Below are 17,709 nucleotides of genomic sequence, written 5' to 3' on the forward strand. Positions count from 1 at the left end.
CAATGTTTATATTAACACAATAATGTTGACTTCATTATATAGTGTATAAAAATGTTGACAGGTATTCCATATGCATCTCTATAATGTACTTACTGTAACTATTCTGTATTGTCCAATGTGTGCCTCTGCATTATATTTGAATTGTTCAAACACCCAGGTCATGGCTGAAAAGGGTCCCACATTGGTCAACAAAGATTCAATACATAATAAATAAGGATGCTATGCAGGTAAGTAATGGGCAATTTGCTGGGGTTGTGTGAGGTTCCAGCTCAGAGGAACTGGACTACTGCATGGTTGAATGGTAGGACACACAAGGTTGTGGCGAGGGGGACTGTCAAATTAGGATGGTGATTAATGGTATACCCTAGGGGCCTGTCCTGGGTCCAGTATACTTCTTTCTGAAGCATATCTGAAGGAATAAAAAACAAGATGACCATATTCTGTAATGACCAAAGATAGATGCAGCTGTAGAAGATGGGAGACTAGTTAAAAGAAGAATTTGGAAAACATGACCAGACGGATGGGAAGGTGGCAGATGAGATTAATTTTGGACAAATTCAGAGTACTGCAGTGAACCACAACAACCTTGTTGTGGAATATATGCTTGAAAGGAGTGGATTTGATGGCAACAGATTAGGAAAAGGATCTAATGTTGATTACACAGAGATTATACCAACAGGTATAACATAGGATTGACGGTGCAGTGGTGCAACGGGTAGCATTGTCACCTTGCAGCAAGAGGTTCTTCTATTTGCATCTGTGCTGGGTTGCCTTCTGTGTGGAGTCTGCATGTCCTCCCTGTGTTCATGTGGGTTTCCTCCGGGTGCTCCGTTTTCCTCCCACGTCACAAAGACATGCTTCTGGAGCATTTCTCCCCGGGCCTCCACTGAAAAATGGCTTTGTTCTAAGTCAGACTTTCTGGAAAATAAATGTTAAATAAATAAGGTGCAAAATGACTGGGCAGTGATGGCATCAAACAAGATACTGGTGTGTATTGTCAGGACATAGTTTTCATCCTCCTACCTCCATTATGGTGGATGAAGTAAAATAATAGTAACAAAGGTTACAAATCAAGGACACTTGTTAAATATCAGTACTACTGAATAAAAAGATAATAGAATAAGAGGAATTGAGTCATTGTGCAGTTTGAGCTAAAAGAAATATGTAGCTTTAATAATTGTGATAGCTGTAACCCACTAACTTTTTACAAAGAAGTATAGATTTTAGGTTGGCCAGAGCAAAATTTTGAGCTAAGATTACAGGCATTTGTGAAAATCAGAGAAAGGTGAGATGTATGCCTTAGAGGGATTGATTCTGGAAGCAAAGGTAATACTCTGTCATACAGGGCTGTAGTCAGGCTACACTTGGAATGCTGTGCACAGTTCAGTAGGCCATATAAGGAAAGGGGCATAAAGCTGGTGGAAACAACCCAAAAGAAAGGCTGCCATAAAGAAACATGGGATGGAGGCAAAGGGATATGACCAGTGGCTACAAGAGCCAATACTTTTCTCACTTGAGACCCAAAGTGATGTGTGGGGTGAAGGAGACCTAGTGTCAGTGCTCAAATTCATGCGAGGGAAATGTGACTGGAGTCTTAAACAATTAGAATGGCTGCAGGGGGTACAGGAAGAGAATTGTCAGGGCTAATTACTTGCCAGTCTCCAAATCTGTCTACATGCAGCATATTACAGACCTGTTGAATGGATAAGTGATAGAGTGGGAATCTACAGAGGAGGTCTAGAAGGTTAAGCAAGCAATAATGCCTGATGGGGTGTGTTCATGTGTAATTAATGCCCGCCCAGGGCGGAGGGCCTCTACACCCTGGGAAAGGCATTAATTACAGTTTAACACCCGCCCTGGAGGGCATTATTGAACTCAGAGAATGGGCTTGCTGTAAAATGTTGTGTTTTACTTGTATATATTTTTTAGTACTAAATATTTTTTAGTATATTTTTGATGTGAAACAGTTCCTCCACCTAACGTTTCAAATTTGCTGTAGTATATGTTAATGGTGTTTTAGGTAGCATTTTGCAGCCAAAATGTAACATTTAAAAATAACTAGGTTATTTACTTTATTTTTGGTCCCTTACTCCTAAATCATTTGGTTGGCAGTCACTGGAGATTGAAATTACTAAATAATGACATCCATTTGAGCTTCAGACCTTTTTTTCCGTTACTTTTATTTTATTTTAGCATAAAATAATGGTGGCCATTCTGTTTTCTTAGTCCGAGTTCCACAGCAACTTGGTATCCTGCCATGAAGCAGCGGGCATGTTTTCTGTGGGCATTACTTGTACATTAATCCCCTGCTGGAGAACGCTCATTTTGCAGTCAGGGTACTGATGTGCAGTAACCCATTCTCTAATTGCATTTAATATCATTTGATTAACAGGAATGGAGTTATGTAGAGGAATATTGGTGGTAAATGCTTAATGTCAGTAATAACCACTATCTCACTCTGTCCATTGTGAATGAAGGAGCCCTTGTATATAGAGATACAGCTGTAAATGTTATTAATCTGTTTTTTTATCCAGTGAAAAGCTCTAAAGTGATTTCAGCAAAACCTACAGTAAAAGCAGTGATCAGAATTAGAACACCATTATCGTTGCTTATTTCATTCAAAGCTCTTAAATATAGGGACAACATAATTACATGGGTTTACCACGAGAAGAGTGTACATTTTGTCATGAGTTAAAACTGTTTAGTGCATGCAGCTACATACAGTGCTGTAAGTCGCTCCTTACTCTCTCTCCTTTTTCATCTTGAGCTAACATTCAAATGTAATTTGTTCTAGATTTCAAGAGAAGGGAAATTTGGAAGTATTGCTGTTCACAGTTCAAAGCAAGCTGAGAGCAAATAACCAGAAACCTTATGTTCCCAGTGAAGGCAAGACCATCTCTGACATCAACAAGGTAGCTTTCATATCATTTGTCTCTGTTCAGTAAATTGCCTTCTTAAAATATTGTTGTAGAATATCTATATTAGGGTAATAGCTTAGTCTCTTTGACTAGTTTTCTTTTCTTGTAATTACTGCATAACTGAAGTGCATCTTGTACTTTAAACCAAAATAACGAGTGCAGCAGAAGTAAGATAAAACATAAGAGTTTAATTCCAAGTGGGTGTGCACAAACGGATGAGCGATTTCACAAATGTAGTTTCTTCAGATCCTTCTAGCAACCCCATAGATCTGCTCCTTATATAGTAATTCCAATTAAACAAACAATTGAACAATTAATCAACTAGTACTCATCTATTTGTATAGTATATAAACATAAACAAGATATAAATATGCAGAATAAATATATATCTCAAATCACACTAACAAAAAAGACATTTCCAAATACATTTAAAACATATATATAAAAAATTAGTTAAAAAACTAGTTAGAAACTGTATGTGCAAATAATCCATCAGGTGTTTGCTAAAATCAGTATTAAGACACATGAAATTAAGCCTCGTGAAATAAACTTAACTAAATACCAGAGTTGGTATAAATTGCATAGGTATATATATAATAAAATTATTTGATAAAATTATTTAATATTCCTATGCTGCCTCAACTTAGGTTTAATTGATGCCCTATCGTTCAAACCATGGCCCCTATCTGCCTTAAGTGTGATAATCCAGTCAGTCTCCCTTGCTTCAGTGTGATTCATGATGTCACCACCTCTTTTATTGACATTAATAATCTCCAGAGCCTTAAACAAGAAGGTATGATTTTCATTGTTGGAGGCAACATGTCTTGCAAGGGCATTATGGGGGGGTACCTTTTCTAATATGGTAAATATGTTCCCTCATTCTGTCTCTTAATGGATGGTTAGTTTTCCCAACATAAAAACTCGGGCAAGCTTGGCAGGTAGCTAAGTACACCACATTTGGTGTCATACAATTAGCATCTGCCCTAGTAGAGTAAGTAACATGTTCATCTGGGTGTATAAAAACATTACTACTATCTATAAATGAACAAAAATTACAGTGATTGCATGGCTTGGTGTAACCATTATTCATCATGGTCTTGCCAGATCTGGGATAACATAGTAATCGTTTCAGGTTATTTTTATTCCTGTAGAGAAAACTAGGTGTCTCCCCCACAATATATTTCAAATCATTATCCACAAGAAGAATATCCCAATGCCTATTAATAATTTCCTTCACATTATGTAAGTCAGAGGTGAAATAAGTGGAAAATTTAACAGGTGCACGTATTGAACAATTTCGAATAACTTGCTGTTGGTTTCTAGGTCCAAAATATGGTAGACCTGTTGTGAGATGTAAATTCTCTACCTCTTCTAAATATGAAGTGACCTCATCATTATTATAACCCCGGGTTAGTAGTCTATATTTAAGACTGACCAACTCCTGGGAAAAACCACTATCAGTCGGATTGAGTCTAGAGGCTCTAATAGCTTGCCCTTTCATGATGTTCTTGAAAACAAAGGGTGGGTGCATGCTTGACCTTAGTAATAAGGAGTTACGATGACAAACCTTACGATGGACACCTGTATTAATCAGATTATCCGTTAATTTCTCAATATATAAATCTAGAAACTCAATCCTGTGTGTAGAATAGTTCATCGTGAAGGTAAGGAATGCCCATTATACAAGGCCTCCCTAAGATTCATAAAAATGAAGTGAATCCACCCATGAGACCGATAGTCTCGGGTCGTGGATGGGTCACTGAGCATCTTTCAGTATTTGTAGAAAAACATCTGAGACATATCCTGAATGACAATGTTACAGTGTTAAAGGATTCCAAGCAGTTTCTAATTGATTTATATGAATGTATTGGCACTTCAGAGATGGTATGTAACTATATTTTTGCTACTTTTGAAGTTCAATCCTTATTCATTGCAATTCCCAATGATAAAGGATTGGACTATATCTCACATTACTTGCAAGCACATAGTAATTACACACCAGTGTTGGTGGATCTAGTGGTACACTGTTTGGAATTGGTTTTAGAAAATAATTTTTTCATGTTTCAGGATCAGGTTTATAGGCAAAGAGACGGTGTAGCTATGGGCACACCCTGTGCCAATAGTTATGCCAATATGTTCCTTGCCCACTGGGAGGAGCACATCCTGTTTAAAAATGATTTGTTTTGTAGACATGTTGTTTTCTATAGAAGGTTTGTTGATGACCTTTTTGTTCTTTGGAATGGAACACCACAGTTGGAGGCAATGTTAGCAACTATGAATAGTCTGACGACATTCCTTACCTTCACGATGAACTATTCTACACACGGGATTGAGTTTCTAGATTTATATATTGAGAAAGTAACGGATAATCTGATTAATACGGGTGTCCATCGTAAGGTTTGTCATCGTAACTCCTTATCACTAAGGTCAAGCATGCACCCACCCTTTGTTTTCAAGAACATCATGAAAGGGCAAGCTATTAGAGCCTCTAGACTCAATCCGACTGATAGTGTTTTTCCCCAGGAGTTGGTCAGTCTTAAATATAGACTACTAACCCGGGCTTATAATAATGATGAGGTCACATCATATTTAGAAGAGGTAGAGAATTTACGTCTCTCAACAGGTCTACCATATTTTGGACCTAGAAACCAACAGCAAGTTATTAGAAATTGTTCAATACGTGCACCTGTTAAATTTTCCACTTATTTCACCTCTGACTTACATAATGTGAAGGAAATTATTAATAGGCATTGGCATATTCTTCTTGTGGATAATGATTTGAAATATATTGTGGGGGAGACACCTAGTTTTCTCTACAGGAATAAAAATAACCTGAAACGATTACTGTGTTATCCCAGATCTGGCAAGACCATGATGAATAATGGTTACACCAAGCCATGCAATTACTGTAATTTTTGTTCATTTATAGATAGTAGTATTGTTTTTATACACCCAGATGAACATGTTACTTACTCTACTAGGGCAGATGCTAATTGTATGACACCAAATGTGTGGTGTACTTAGCTACCTGCCAAGCTTGCCCGAGTTTTTATGTTGGGAAAACTAACCGTCCATTAAGAGACAGAATGAGGGAACATATTTACCGTATTAGGAAAGGTACCCCCCATTATGCCCTTGCAAGACATGTAGCCTCCAACAATGAAAATCATACCTTCTTGTTTAAGGCTCTGGAGATTATTAATGTCAATAAAAGAGATGGTGACATCATGAATCACACTGAAGCAAAGGAGACTGACTGGATTATCACACTTAAGGCAGATAGGGGCCATGGTTTGAATGATAGGGCATCAATTAAACCTAAGTTGAGGCAGCGTAGGAATATTAAATAATTTTATCAAATAATTTTATTATATATATACCTATGCAATTTATACCAACTCTGGTATTTAGTTAAGTTTATTTCACGAGGCTTAATTTCATGTGTCTTAATACTGATTTTAGCAAACACCTGATGGATTATTTGCACATACAGTTTCTAACTAGTTTTTTAACTAATTTTTTATATATATGTTTTAAATGTATTTGGAAATGTCTTTTTTGTTAGTGTGATTTGAGATATATATTTATTTTGCATATTTATATCTTGTTTATGTTTACATACTATACAAATAGATGAGTACTAGTTGATTAATTGTTCAATTGTTTAATTGGAATTACTATATAAGGAGCAGATCAATGGGGTTGCTAGAAGGATCTGAAGAAACTACATTTGTGAAAGCGCTCATCCGTTTGTGCACACCCACTTGGAATTAAACTCTTATGTTTTATCTTACTTCTGCTGCACTCGTTATTTTGGTTTAGAACACTTGGATTTTTACTACGTTGTGTCAGCGTTTACTTGTGGAAAGTTGGACTTTGATACATATTGTACTTTAATGAATTTAATACATGGGTCAACACCTGAATTTTATGATCTCTTTGTGATTCGTTTGACAATGCTAGGCCTGGGAGAGGCTTGAGAAAGCAGAACACGATCGGGAGGTGGCCTTACGTAATGAGTTGATTCGACAGGAGAAACTGGAATTGCTTGCACAGCGGTTTGACCATAAATCTGTCATGAGAGAGACTTGGCTGAATGAGAATCAGAGACTAGTATCACAGGTGAGCAAAATACACTGCTAGTAAGATTGAGTTAAAAAGCTAGCCATTACTCAGTTCACTTATCAGTGTTCTTATGGACTGCATTCTAAGACAGGTGGCAAAAATTTAGACTGCGGTTGACCTTTCACTGCTTCCAGATGGCATAAAATAGAAAGCCATTGTCACTAAATCACAGAGCACACACAGAATAAATATAACACTGGTAACAAGCTTTTTTATTTTAGCTTCCTCAGGTGCCAAGCCATAAGGTTAAATCTTGTGTTGATGTTATGTTTAAGTTTTAATAAAGGTGTTCAGTAGTTCTCTGCTGCATTTCTAATGTTTTCTGTAGGGATGACTAGCAGACTTCTAGCAAAAAGAATTGGGGACCATATTCATACCATTAAAACTAAAACTAAAAACAACGCTCTCTTTTTAGACCAAAGAGGAGGTGATTATTTAAGTCTTTTAGAAAACAAGAGACTAGATGGCAATTATTTTTAAAAGAAAATAAACATCCAGGATTAAATGGAATCATTAATATTAAATGTTTTTAAAAGGACACCCCTTCATAAATTAACATCACTGGTTAAGACTACATATTTTATTTTTTTGTATTTATATTTTAATGTGTTAGCGTTCTCTTATTTCATGAGGTGTTTGTGTTACGTGACATTGTTATGCAAGTTTTGAATGGATTTATCATTTTTGTTCTGAAGCACTCTTATTGTTAGATGAAAGCATTCAACCCATAATAAATTTTTTAGCTGTTTTCATGTTACATGCCCAAGTATTTTAACAGTGTGATCCTGTCATTTAATTTTTTGTTGCCTTTCAAGTATTTGTAAAAGACATACAGTCCATAAACCATCTGGCATTCTTAGAAATCCTTTAATAAATGCAGTGGTAGTTTCAAGTCTTCCCAACACTAATTATTATGCAATCCTGATTTCTACTCTTAAGTGTAAGTCAAAGATAGCTGTTTAACACAAATGGTGAAACAAATGCAATAAAGTGTAGATGAAAATGGAAGAACTAGAGCCATTTCAAGTGTTCAATGAACTAGAACATTATAACAACCTTGCCAATGATATGCTAAGGCAGTAGTTTGAAACATGAAGCAGTATATTCCAACTATTCCTTCTTTAAGACTTGCTGACTGAAAGTCAGTTCGGCTTCAAGGCAGACTCTTGAAAACTTGCAAAAGAAAGTGGCTTTTTCCACATAACCCTGCAGCTGCTAGAATACAAGTCTATAGTCTGTGACTCAGACACTTGGTAAGAAATCAAAGTCAAATGCACTGTGATTAGCCATTTACTACATTTTTAGCCTAGGGATTGGTGATTTCTATTTGATTTTTGTTTGAGCGTGGTGATAGTGAATGAAAAGTTTTCCCCTTCACCATACTATCAGTGTGGTGCTCAGTTAGGTTTTTTTGGTTTTGCCGCCCACAGCACCCACCTGCTGTTTGGTTTACTTGGTAAGAAATGATCACAACTTTAGGGTTCCTGATAGGTCTATAACAGAGGGTGGCTTAATGGCTAAGGTGTTTGCCTTACAAGCACAAGATGCAGGGTTTGAGTCTCACAAGGGATAATTGGCTAGGCTTAAAATGGCTCGCAAGGGTAGTTAGCTTAGTTCTAAACTATGAATCTAAAACAAGGCAGCACTTAAAGTAGACAGTAATAAAGACCACTACTGCAGATTTGAAGAAATCTACTATTAAGTCAAAGAAATATTCTGAATGCAAAGTACAAATCAACTAGAAATGCAGCCAACAACATCTTTTGTACCAATTTGCCATCATCTTGGACTAAGCTGATGCAGAAGCTTTAAATTTTGTTTTCAAGTGATGATTTAATTATCAGAATTTCATCTGCATCAGATGGAAGAAGTGCATTAGCCTGGATCTTATGATGGAGCAGATTTCTTTTTGTTTACAGGTGATGGTTTAATTTTCACTGGAATGTCATCTGCATCAAATGGATGATATGTCAGGCACTTGGAACACTTTTCCTCTCTAGTTACCAGGGGATTTCTCATTTGGAGAGAGACTCAGTAGGACAAAGAATTTCAAGTTTGAAGTAATGGATTCATCTGATACTCAGAAAAGGTATAAAGAACTTCAGGGTTTACAAGACAAAGAAAAAACCTTAGCTTATCCCTACATATATCGAAAGATTGGGGATTTGTATAATGGTTAAGATGCTTACCTCAAAGGGATGAGGTACATCATTTGTTGCTTACCTTTGAATGAAATTTGCTAGGCTTAAAATGGCCCCTGAAGGCCAGCTAGCTTAGTATTTCTATATGAACCTGTAAAAGGTTAAGGCCTATTGCTGGCTATTTAAGGAGAGTTTGGCATTATGGTTAAGGTCTTCACCTCATAGACACAAAATAAAGGGTTTAGATCTGACCTTGGGCTATTGGCTTAGCCTAAAATGGTCCTTCAGAGCAGTCAGCCTAGTATTTACCTATGAACATTGGAGGATGTATTCACCAATATATCTCTGGAGTTGAAGTCCCAATACACTGATCCTAGGAACCCTGACCACTTTTATAGGTCATAGACTCCTGAGAATGGCTTTACAAATATCCATCTGCTGATGCAGGCATGGTGTCCTTGTTTTCTAACAAGGTAGCAAGGAATCTTTGAGATTCCAGTCAGAAAACCCATCCACTAAGTACAGTAAATGACCTCCTGGGGAAGGAGGATTCTACTTCTGCCACTCTAGTCTTCAGGGTTCCAAGTTGCCAAACTCGCATCTTAAAGTTTCAATGTACTCTGCCTTCTCAAATTAAGTACAAGGCAGAGGAGATTGAAGATAATCTCTTAAGAGATAAGGTGCTGGATCTTTGCAATAGCCTCCCAGGTTAGCAAGCACTCTATCAAATGTGTCAGCAATGTAGTTGGATGCCTCATGCATAGTACCAGTAAAGGGAACTCGTCTGAGAACTTAGACCGTATCAGACCATGTGTAGACAAAATTAGTCAATACCCCATTAGCTAGTGATATTTGGACCACTGTCTCAGCAGATGTTTAAAAGGCTATCAAAAAAGTGGAATCCTAAGTAATTGCTGAAGCAGCAGTTCTCATGAATCACACAGTAGAAATTTACCCCACATTGTCTCTTTCACTGAGGGCAGGATAAAAGTAACAAGCATATCAGAAAGACAGGTAAATACAGAAAACTAGTTGATTAAAAAAAACAAAAAACAGAAGGCTAGGAGTTGTCTGAGCTGAGACCGTACAAAAGAACAAGTATTACCACAGAGATATCTTCTTTCCTCCTTAAAACCCACCCCTACTGAGTCTCTCCCTAATCACACTTTTTTCACGTATGTTTTCCCAAAAACAAATAGGGAATCGTTTGGTTCAGTTTCTCAGAGTGGGAGAGAATCACTTAGATGGTTTGGTCCTAATTATCGTGTGACATTAGTACAGGCTAAAGTTCTTGTTCTTAATCATCTCAGGTATTTCTTATGGACAAGGAACAAAGACACTTAATCCTGAACTGCTGGAATTTCTAAGGTGCAAAAACGCCATTGGGAAAGTAGCAGAGAGCAGGGGGAAGGTATGAGATTGTAATTAAGACTGCCCTATTACTAAGAAAATACATCCAATGGAGACCAATCCTTGACCTATCAAAGCTAAACAAATTTCTACACATATGAAAGTTCAGAATGCTAACCTTGCAGGCTGTGCTGCCTCTTCTCTTCCTTCAAGCAATACTGGTTAACCTAGATATGAAATATACTTACCCCCACATATCTATAGACAAAACCCTACCTGTAGTACCTCTGACTCTAGCACAGGGTGCTCATTACCAGTTTATTTCCTTACTCCATCCAAGAATCATAACTTACCTTGAGTCTCTCTTTTACAGTAGGAGAATGTTCTGGATGGAGCAGAAAAGAAGCAGACCCACTTGTAAATGCATACTGAGCAGGAACATATTTCTGGACATAGTCCATAGATGGAATGTGCCAAAAATAGTCCTTTCTCCTTCCCCAGAAAGCAGTCGGATAAATTTTATACTAGGATACTAAACACAGGGGCTTTGGCAACAAATATGTTCTCCATCAGCGTAATATGTCTGTTTCTCTAAAACTCTGATCCCATTTTCCTTGTAATTCAGGAGGAGGAGGGTAGGGCAAAAATGCTTTTCTCAGCACTCTTTAAGATGAGAAAGAGCTGGTTGTCCCTCCTATTAAGCAAGGTAGGGTGGGAGCATGTGCAGCTCTTATGAGGTGTCATTTGTGCACCCCAGCCTGAAGACACAAAGTATGATCGCATGTATTATGTAGCATTCAAGCCCTTTAGCATATGTTTACGAGGGTTGTGCTTGCTATTATGAGGGAGGATACAACACCATATTCAAGAAGTCATACTGAGCAAAATGGAAAGGATTCTCCCACCAGTGCCAAACAGAGGCCCTGGATACTAACCAGTTCTTGGGGTCAGTGGTCCTCAGATATCTACCAGACGTTTACCATTCAGGATTGTTTTCTGCTCCACTGAAAGTGCTTATCTCTGCTTCCTTGCCAGCCCTGGGGATCCCTCCTTTTTATTCCTTATTGCTAGCAAAAGCAAATCATTAGAGGTTCTAACTTAAAGCCACCTAAGAAGGAAATCTTGTGAAAGTTAACTTAGAATATCTTCCTAGACCTTAAGAAAATAATACTCTTCGTGAAGATGATACCGACCTTAAAAAAATGTATCTGTTCCTTTGAAAATGAAATGGCTCTTTGGCTGAATGTCTTCAATATTCTAAAGCCATCAAAACTACTACTTGAGACTATTTTTGACCAATCAGATCATTAATTAATTAGTAAGCTACAGATTTAAAGTACTGTCAATGTAGTACACATATTCTTCTAAAGCAGACTATACATCGCATCATTTCATAAAAATATTGCATTAATGACTAACTAATCATTAAGACCATTCAGATGTAAAATGTAAGCATTGCCAAGCTCCTTTTTTATAATCTCAGAAGCATTTAAATAAAAATCTGGATGATGACATACATGCTTAATGAAAAAAACTCAAAATGTTGGATATTGATTATTTTTATTTATTTACTGTCATTTGTTAACCAGGTTGGTCCAGCTGAGCCAGGGGCCCATTTTCAGTGGAGACCCGGGGAGACAAGCTCTGAATACAAGTTACATTTTTACAAAAGTTATTTACAAATTTTAAAAACTTTATTTGATACAATTACAATGGGGTACAGTCTAGAAGTTGTACATCAAGAATAAGAAACAATTTATGCAGTTGTTTTCAAATTACATAAGATCTAGTATCAAAAGTATATGTTTTGCAAGAGTAACTACAAGTAACAGCTATAAACTCTACAAGTAAAAATATGTACATGAATAAGATATAGGTATACAGTAGAGCAATAATTAGAAAAAATAAGAAAGTGTGCTTGGAAACATAGAAAAATAGTGTGCTTAGAGTAAGGGTGTAGAAATACTAAGAAAGCAGGAAGATTTCAGGAATAAGATGTAGTTATATAGTAGAGCAATAGTTAGAAAGATAATATAAGCAAGTGTGCTTAGTGTAAGGGTGTAGAAATAAGAAAGCAAGTGGATTGCATGAGTAAGATGTAGGTATACAGTACAGCAAGAATTAGAAAAACAAAAGAAAATAGTGTGCTTGGAGTAAAGGTGTAGAAATAGTAAGAAAGCAGTAGGATTTCAGGTTGACAAGGACAGGACTAGGTCTTTTGTAGGTATTGTTTAAGCTCAAGTTTGAATTCTGTGTTTCGAGGGATATGTCTTATGTTGAGAGGAAGGGCATTCCAGGTATGAGAAACAGAGAATTTATGTAGGGATTTTCCAATGTTCTTTGTAGGTTTATAGATGGCTAGGAAATGTTTGCCAGATGTACGAAGCTGACATCATGGGTTATAGTGATACAATGTTTGAGATGGAGGGGCAGGATGTGGGGTTAAAGAGAAAAGAGTGTATAATATGTAGTTGTAGAAGAACTAGTTGTTTCTGGAATTCAGGCCATTGTAAAGATTTAAGGGTGAGGCAGTAGTGGGTTTTATAAGGTAGATTGGGGGCAAATCTAGCTGTTTTGTTGCAAGTTCGTTCTAATTTAGACAGTAGAGATGACTGAAGGTTAGTAAGGACTGGAGCTGCATACAGAAGACAGGGTAAGAGAAGAGACATGGCAAGGGAGGGTTTGGTGGAGGGTGAGAGAAGTTTGTGATTGCGTTATAGAAGACCAAGTTTCTGGTGTGTTTTTTTATTACAGTGATTGATATGTATGTCAAATTTAAGTTCATCAATAGTAATGGCAAGTAATTTAGTATAGGGCTTGAGACTAATCGTAGTGTTAAGTGAGGTAATGGAGAAGGAGGATTTTTGGTGAGCCAGTGTTGTAGGAAGGAAGAGTAGCAGTTTTTTTTTTAGGATTTAGTATTAGTTTATTATCTGTGAGACAGGTTTTGATGGAGGTGAAGCTGTTTTGGGTAAGAGCAAGTAGTTCTGGGATAGTGTGGAAGGAGGAAATGAGGGTTGACTCATATGCATATTGTAAGAGTGTGGAGAGGTTGGCGGCAGTGTGTAATTGGTTGGTGAAGATATTGAACAACAGTGGACCCAATATAGAGCCTTGAGGAACGCCATTGTTGACAGGTAGAAATGGGGATGTGACAGATTGCCAGCAAATAGACTGCTGCTATAGCGGGGGTTGAGAGATGGAGATCAGAAAGTTTGGATAACATTTTGGGGTGAGAGACTTTAACAAAAGCCTTGGAGAGATCAAGTAAAAGACAGGAAGCTAGAAGGTTGTTGTGAGCTTCTGCAGCAGTTTGGGTGAATGAGAGTAGTGCAATAGATTGCTGTGGTGGGGTCTAACACCATGCTGGATGGGGGTTAAAAGATTGCTGTCTAGCAGTATTTAAGTAATTGGGTGTGGACACATTTTTCGAGAATTTTAGAAAGGGGGAGAGTATAGCAATGGGCCGATAGTTGGAAGGGTCAGTGGAGTTACCACCTTTATCGAGAGGGATAGTGAAAAAGGCTTTCCATATGTCGGGGACAAGGGCTTTGGTAATGGAACGATTTATGAGAATAGAGATAGGGTAGGAAATGGATTTGGCAGTAATTTTGAGGAAGTGGGGAGGTAATTTATCAACAGAGGGTGAACAGGGTTTGGGTTTATTCAGTTGGATTTTGATGAATGTGGTGGGAACCAGTTGAAAGGAGAAAGTATTGGAAGAGGAGGGTCTGGAAAGTAAGGGCAGTGCAGGGCAGTGGGACATTGTTGGGTTAATTTTAGATTTCAAAAGTGAAAAAAGCGGAGAACTCGATAGGCAAAACCACGTCAGATTTTAATACTGTTGAAACCAAAAACACACAGCACAAACACTTCGTATTAAATCCTGCTTGCAACAAACATTCCAAAACAAAACAAGTTTGGTGCAAGCAGGATTTAATACGAAGTGTTTGTGCTGTGTGTTTTTCGTTTCAACAGTATTAAAATCTGACGTGGTTTTGCCTATCGAGTTCTCCGCTTTTTTCACTTTTGGAGTTTAGTTGAGTCAAGTTCGCTATTTCTTTGGTTTTAATTTTAGATTTGTTTCAATGAAGTGATGGTTTAATAGAGCAGCAGTCTCTGAGGCAGTATGGTGAGGGGAAGGGGTTGAGGGGTAACTGGGGTGGAGGATTTTGTTGATGGTAGACCAAATTGTTTTTGATTCTTTGTGTGGGCTATATTGGTTGGAGTTAAGGCATGTTTTCTTGTCTTTAATGATTAGCTTTTTACACAAGTTTTTGAGTTCTTTGTAATGCTGTAGTAAGGAAGGGGTTTTATTTTTGATCCAAGTTTTCCAGGCAGCATCTCTCTGATGCATAGAGAGTGTATCTGCTTGGTGAGCCAAGCCAAGGGGCACAGTTTGATTTTACCCTGATTTTTCTAGATGGAGACATGGAGTTTAGTACATCTAGAAATGTCTTGTTGAAGGTAGTTACAGCGTCATTGAGGAGGATGTTGTAAAGGAAATTCCAGTTGATGTTGGATAGTATGGAGTTGAACTTAGGATTGAATTGAGTCAGATTGCGACATTCTCTGTAGTGGTGTTCTTTGGGTGAATGTTTCAAATCTCTATGAATATAGGTAGGGGAATGGTTGCGTAGACAGTTAACAAGAATACCATCTATGATAGTGAGTGGGATTGGAAGTAAGTATCCAATCTATTTTAGAACCGGTAGTATTTTTGTTGGTCCTGGTAAATTAGGCAATAAGTTGATGGAAGCCAAATAGATTATGGCTCTGAGTAGGTGGTGAGGAGGAGAGTGAAGCCCAGTCAGTGTTAACATCGCCAAGTAAAATGGTTTCATAGGGAATATGTTGGGTGAGCCAGGAGAGAGAGATTTCAACAACAGGGATGTTGTCACCTGGAGGGGGATATAAATAGATATGATGGCAAATTTTTTATGAGGGTTCAGATGGCAGGTTGGAATAAGGATTTCAGCAGAGGCAAAGGTGGGTATGGAAGTAGATAATGGGGAAAGAGTATGCTGGTCAGAGTAGAGCGTGGCTAATCCTCTACTTCTCTTATTTGTTCTATCAGCACAAATGATGTTGTAGCCGGGGGGTAGGATTTCAGAGTTGGGAGATGTGAGGCCTTAACCAGGTTTCTGAGAGGGTTAGGATATGAGGGGAGTTCCGACTGATCCAGGAGTGGAGAGATGTGATCTTGTTAACTATGCTGCAGATATTCAGTGAGGAAAATAGAGATTTAGGTGAGGGAGAATGAAATTGGAGTAGTGTCTGAGGGGGAGAGGTAGGGGGGAGATAGCTTGTCAGAGTTAGGGGAGGTAGGTCCTGGGTTGGAGTGGATGTTGTCATCCAAAAGTAGACTATCTAGGAACCCTAGCAAAGAGGGCAATTGGTTTAGAGTAGAAGGAGTTGTGTGTAATGTTAAGTTAGAGGAAGAAATCTTGGTGTATGTTTTTATTTTAAAGAGGTCGGCTGGAGAAATTGGGAATAGGTATTGAGAGATAAGTAAAGTGGGGGTATTGAAAAGTGAGTGGTAGTTGAGAAAGAGGGTAGGTGTTGGTGTATGGTAATTTAGTGGCGAGTGGTAAGATGCTGACAGTGATAGGATGAGGCGAAGGGGAATGGTAAGGTAAAGTGGTGACATATTGGAGGAGATATGTGGTGGTTATTTAAGTGTAGCAATATAGATGAATTTATATCAGTAGGTAGAAAGGTAGAGTAGAAAGGAGATAATGCAGTAAGGAGAGTAGTTTAAAGGAGGAGGTGCAGAAGTAGATAGGTGAGGCAGTGATAGGATGGAGGGGAGGGGTTACTGGTGGGGATGGAAGATTGGCTAAGTGGAGTAAGAGGGAGTAGTCTAGAGGGTATAAATCAAATGAAAGTGGGGTGGTTGGGAATGGGGGTAGGGGAGCGGAGTGAGTGAACGAAGTGAGCAAATGAAGCAGGATGTCCCGGCTGGGAGAGCCACTAAGAAAAACAATCTATCAGGTATGTCCATGAGCAGGTAGCTTGGAGAACCACAATTCAGACTGAAAGGGAAATAAAGCACTGAGGCTGGGGCTGGAGAAAGTAGACACAGAGTGTAATGTTTTTGTGCAAGGAATGGCTTGCAAGGTAGTTACTGCCTTGAAGTAGAGGGCAAGAACAGTGTTTAACCAGTTGGTCTATGTTAGCCAGAAATACAAATATATAGACACACCTAAAAGCTGCAATTCTGTGGTGTAGAACACACTCCAAGAAAAGCAGCTGCGGGAGCTAAAAGTTGTTAGAGAACTAGCTGTTCTTGGCAAATACTGCCATCTAGTGGCAGACAGGGAAATTTACAGTGAGTGAGGAAAAACACCGTAAGATAAAAATACTGGCAAGAGATTAAAGAATAGAGTGTAGGTTTAGGGGAGGGGTCGCACGGCGATTGTGCAGGCCTTTCTGATGCAAAAGCTACAGTGCAGTAAAAAAAAGAAATTGGCAGAACAGTAGGCAAAAAGCACCTATATTCATTCACATAAATGGTGAGCGCATCCAGTTCTGCACTGTCCCAGGGGAGTTTCAAGGAGCCCAGATTCGCAGAAGTTAATGTAGAGGAAGGATGAGCTTAAGCAGATAAAATACTCGAGCTGGATAGAAGGCTGTAACTAAGAAGAAATAATACAATGTTAAATTGAAGTTCAGTTGGTTGAGTAACAGTGACAAAACAAAAGGAAACAACTAGAGAGAGTAGTGGGGGTAAAGGCAGCAAGTTAAGAAATAGAAAAAGATCGTTCAGCATAAAGTATAGAGAAGAGGAAGGAACAGCAGTACAAGTGAGGAAAGCAGTTAGAGGTACGTATGTAGCAGACAAAGCTTGTAAGATACAGTTTGTCAACAGTACAAGGCAATGCTCAATCTGAATCAAGGAAAACTAATGCAGACATGTACGACTCAGCATTAAAACATACACATGCACCGACAGAGCTTGCCTTCAACTACTTACAACACAAGAGGCACCATGTGTCTGTCTGTGCCCAAAAATACATGTATAAATAAAAGTAAACAGAAGCTACAATATTTACATTTCACTTATAGCAGCTATCAAACAGAAAACAATGCAGCTATGCTATTAACACAGAGTTTCTACAACGTATGTCCCAGAGGCTTAAAGTATATGAAACTAGGGACAGTACAGGCTGGGG

General features: G+C 38.2%; 1 protein-coding gene across 1 annotated transcript in view; it reads left to right on the forward strand.

Moving 5' to 3' along the window:
* The first annotated feature begins 216 nt into the window (after window positions 1-216).
* Window positions 217-17,709, forward strand: part of LOC122794001 (spectrin beta chain, non-erythrocytic 1-like) — a 95,788-nt gene continuing 78,295 nt past the window's right edge. The window contains exons 1-3 of the mRNA XM_044062136.1: window positions 217-227; window positions 2,795-2,912; window positions 6,882-7,040. Of these exons, the coding sequence (XP_043918071.1) occupies window positions 217-227; window positions 2,795-2,912; window positions 6,882-7,040 (288 nt within the window). The remainder of the gene's footprint in view (window positions 228-2,794; window positions 2,913-6,881; window positions 7,041-17,709) is intronic.

Source organism: Protopterus annectens, chromosome 1.part0, assembly GCF_019279795.1.
Source record: "Protopterus annectens isolate FY-2018-M chromosome 1.part0, PAN1.0, whole genome shotgun sequence".
Lineage (NCBI taxonomy): Eukaryota > Metazoa > Chordata > Ceratodontiformes > Protopteridae > Protopterus > Protopterus annectens.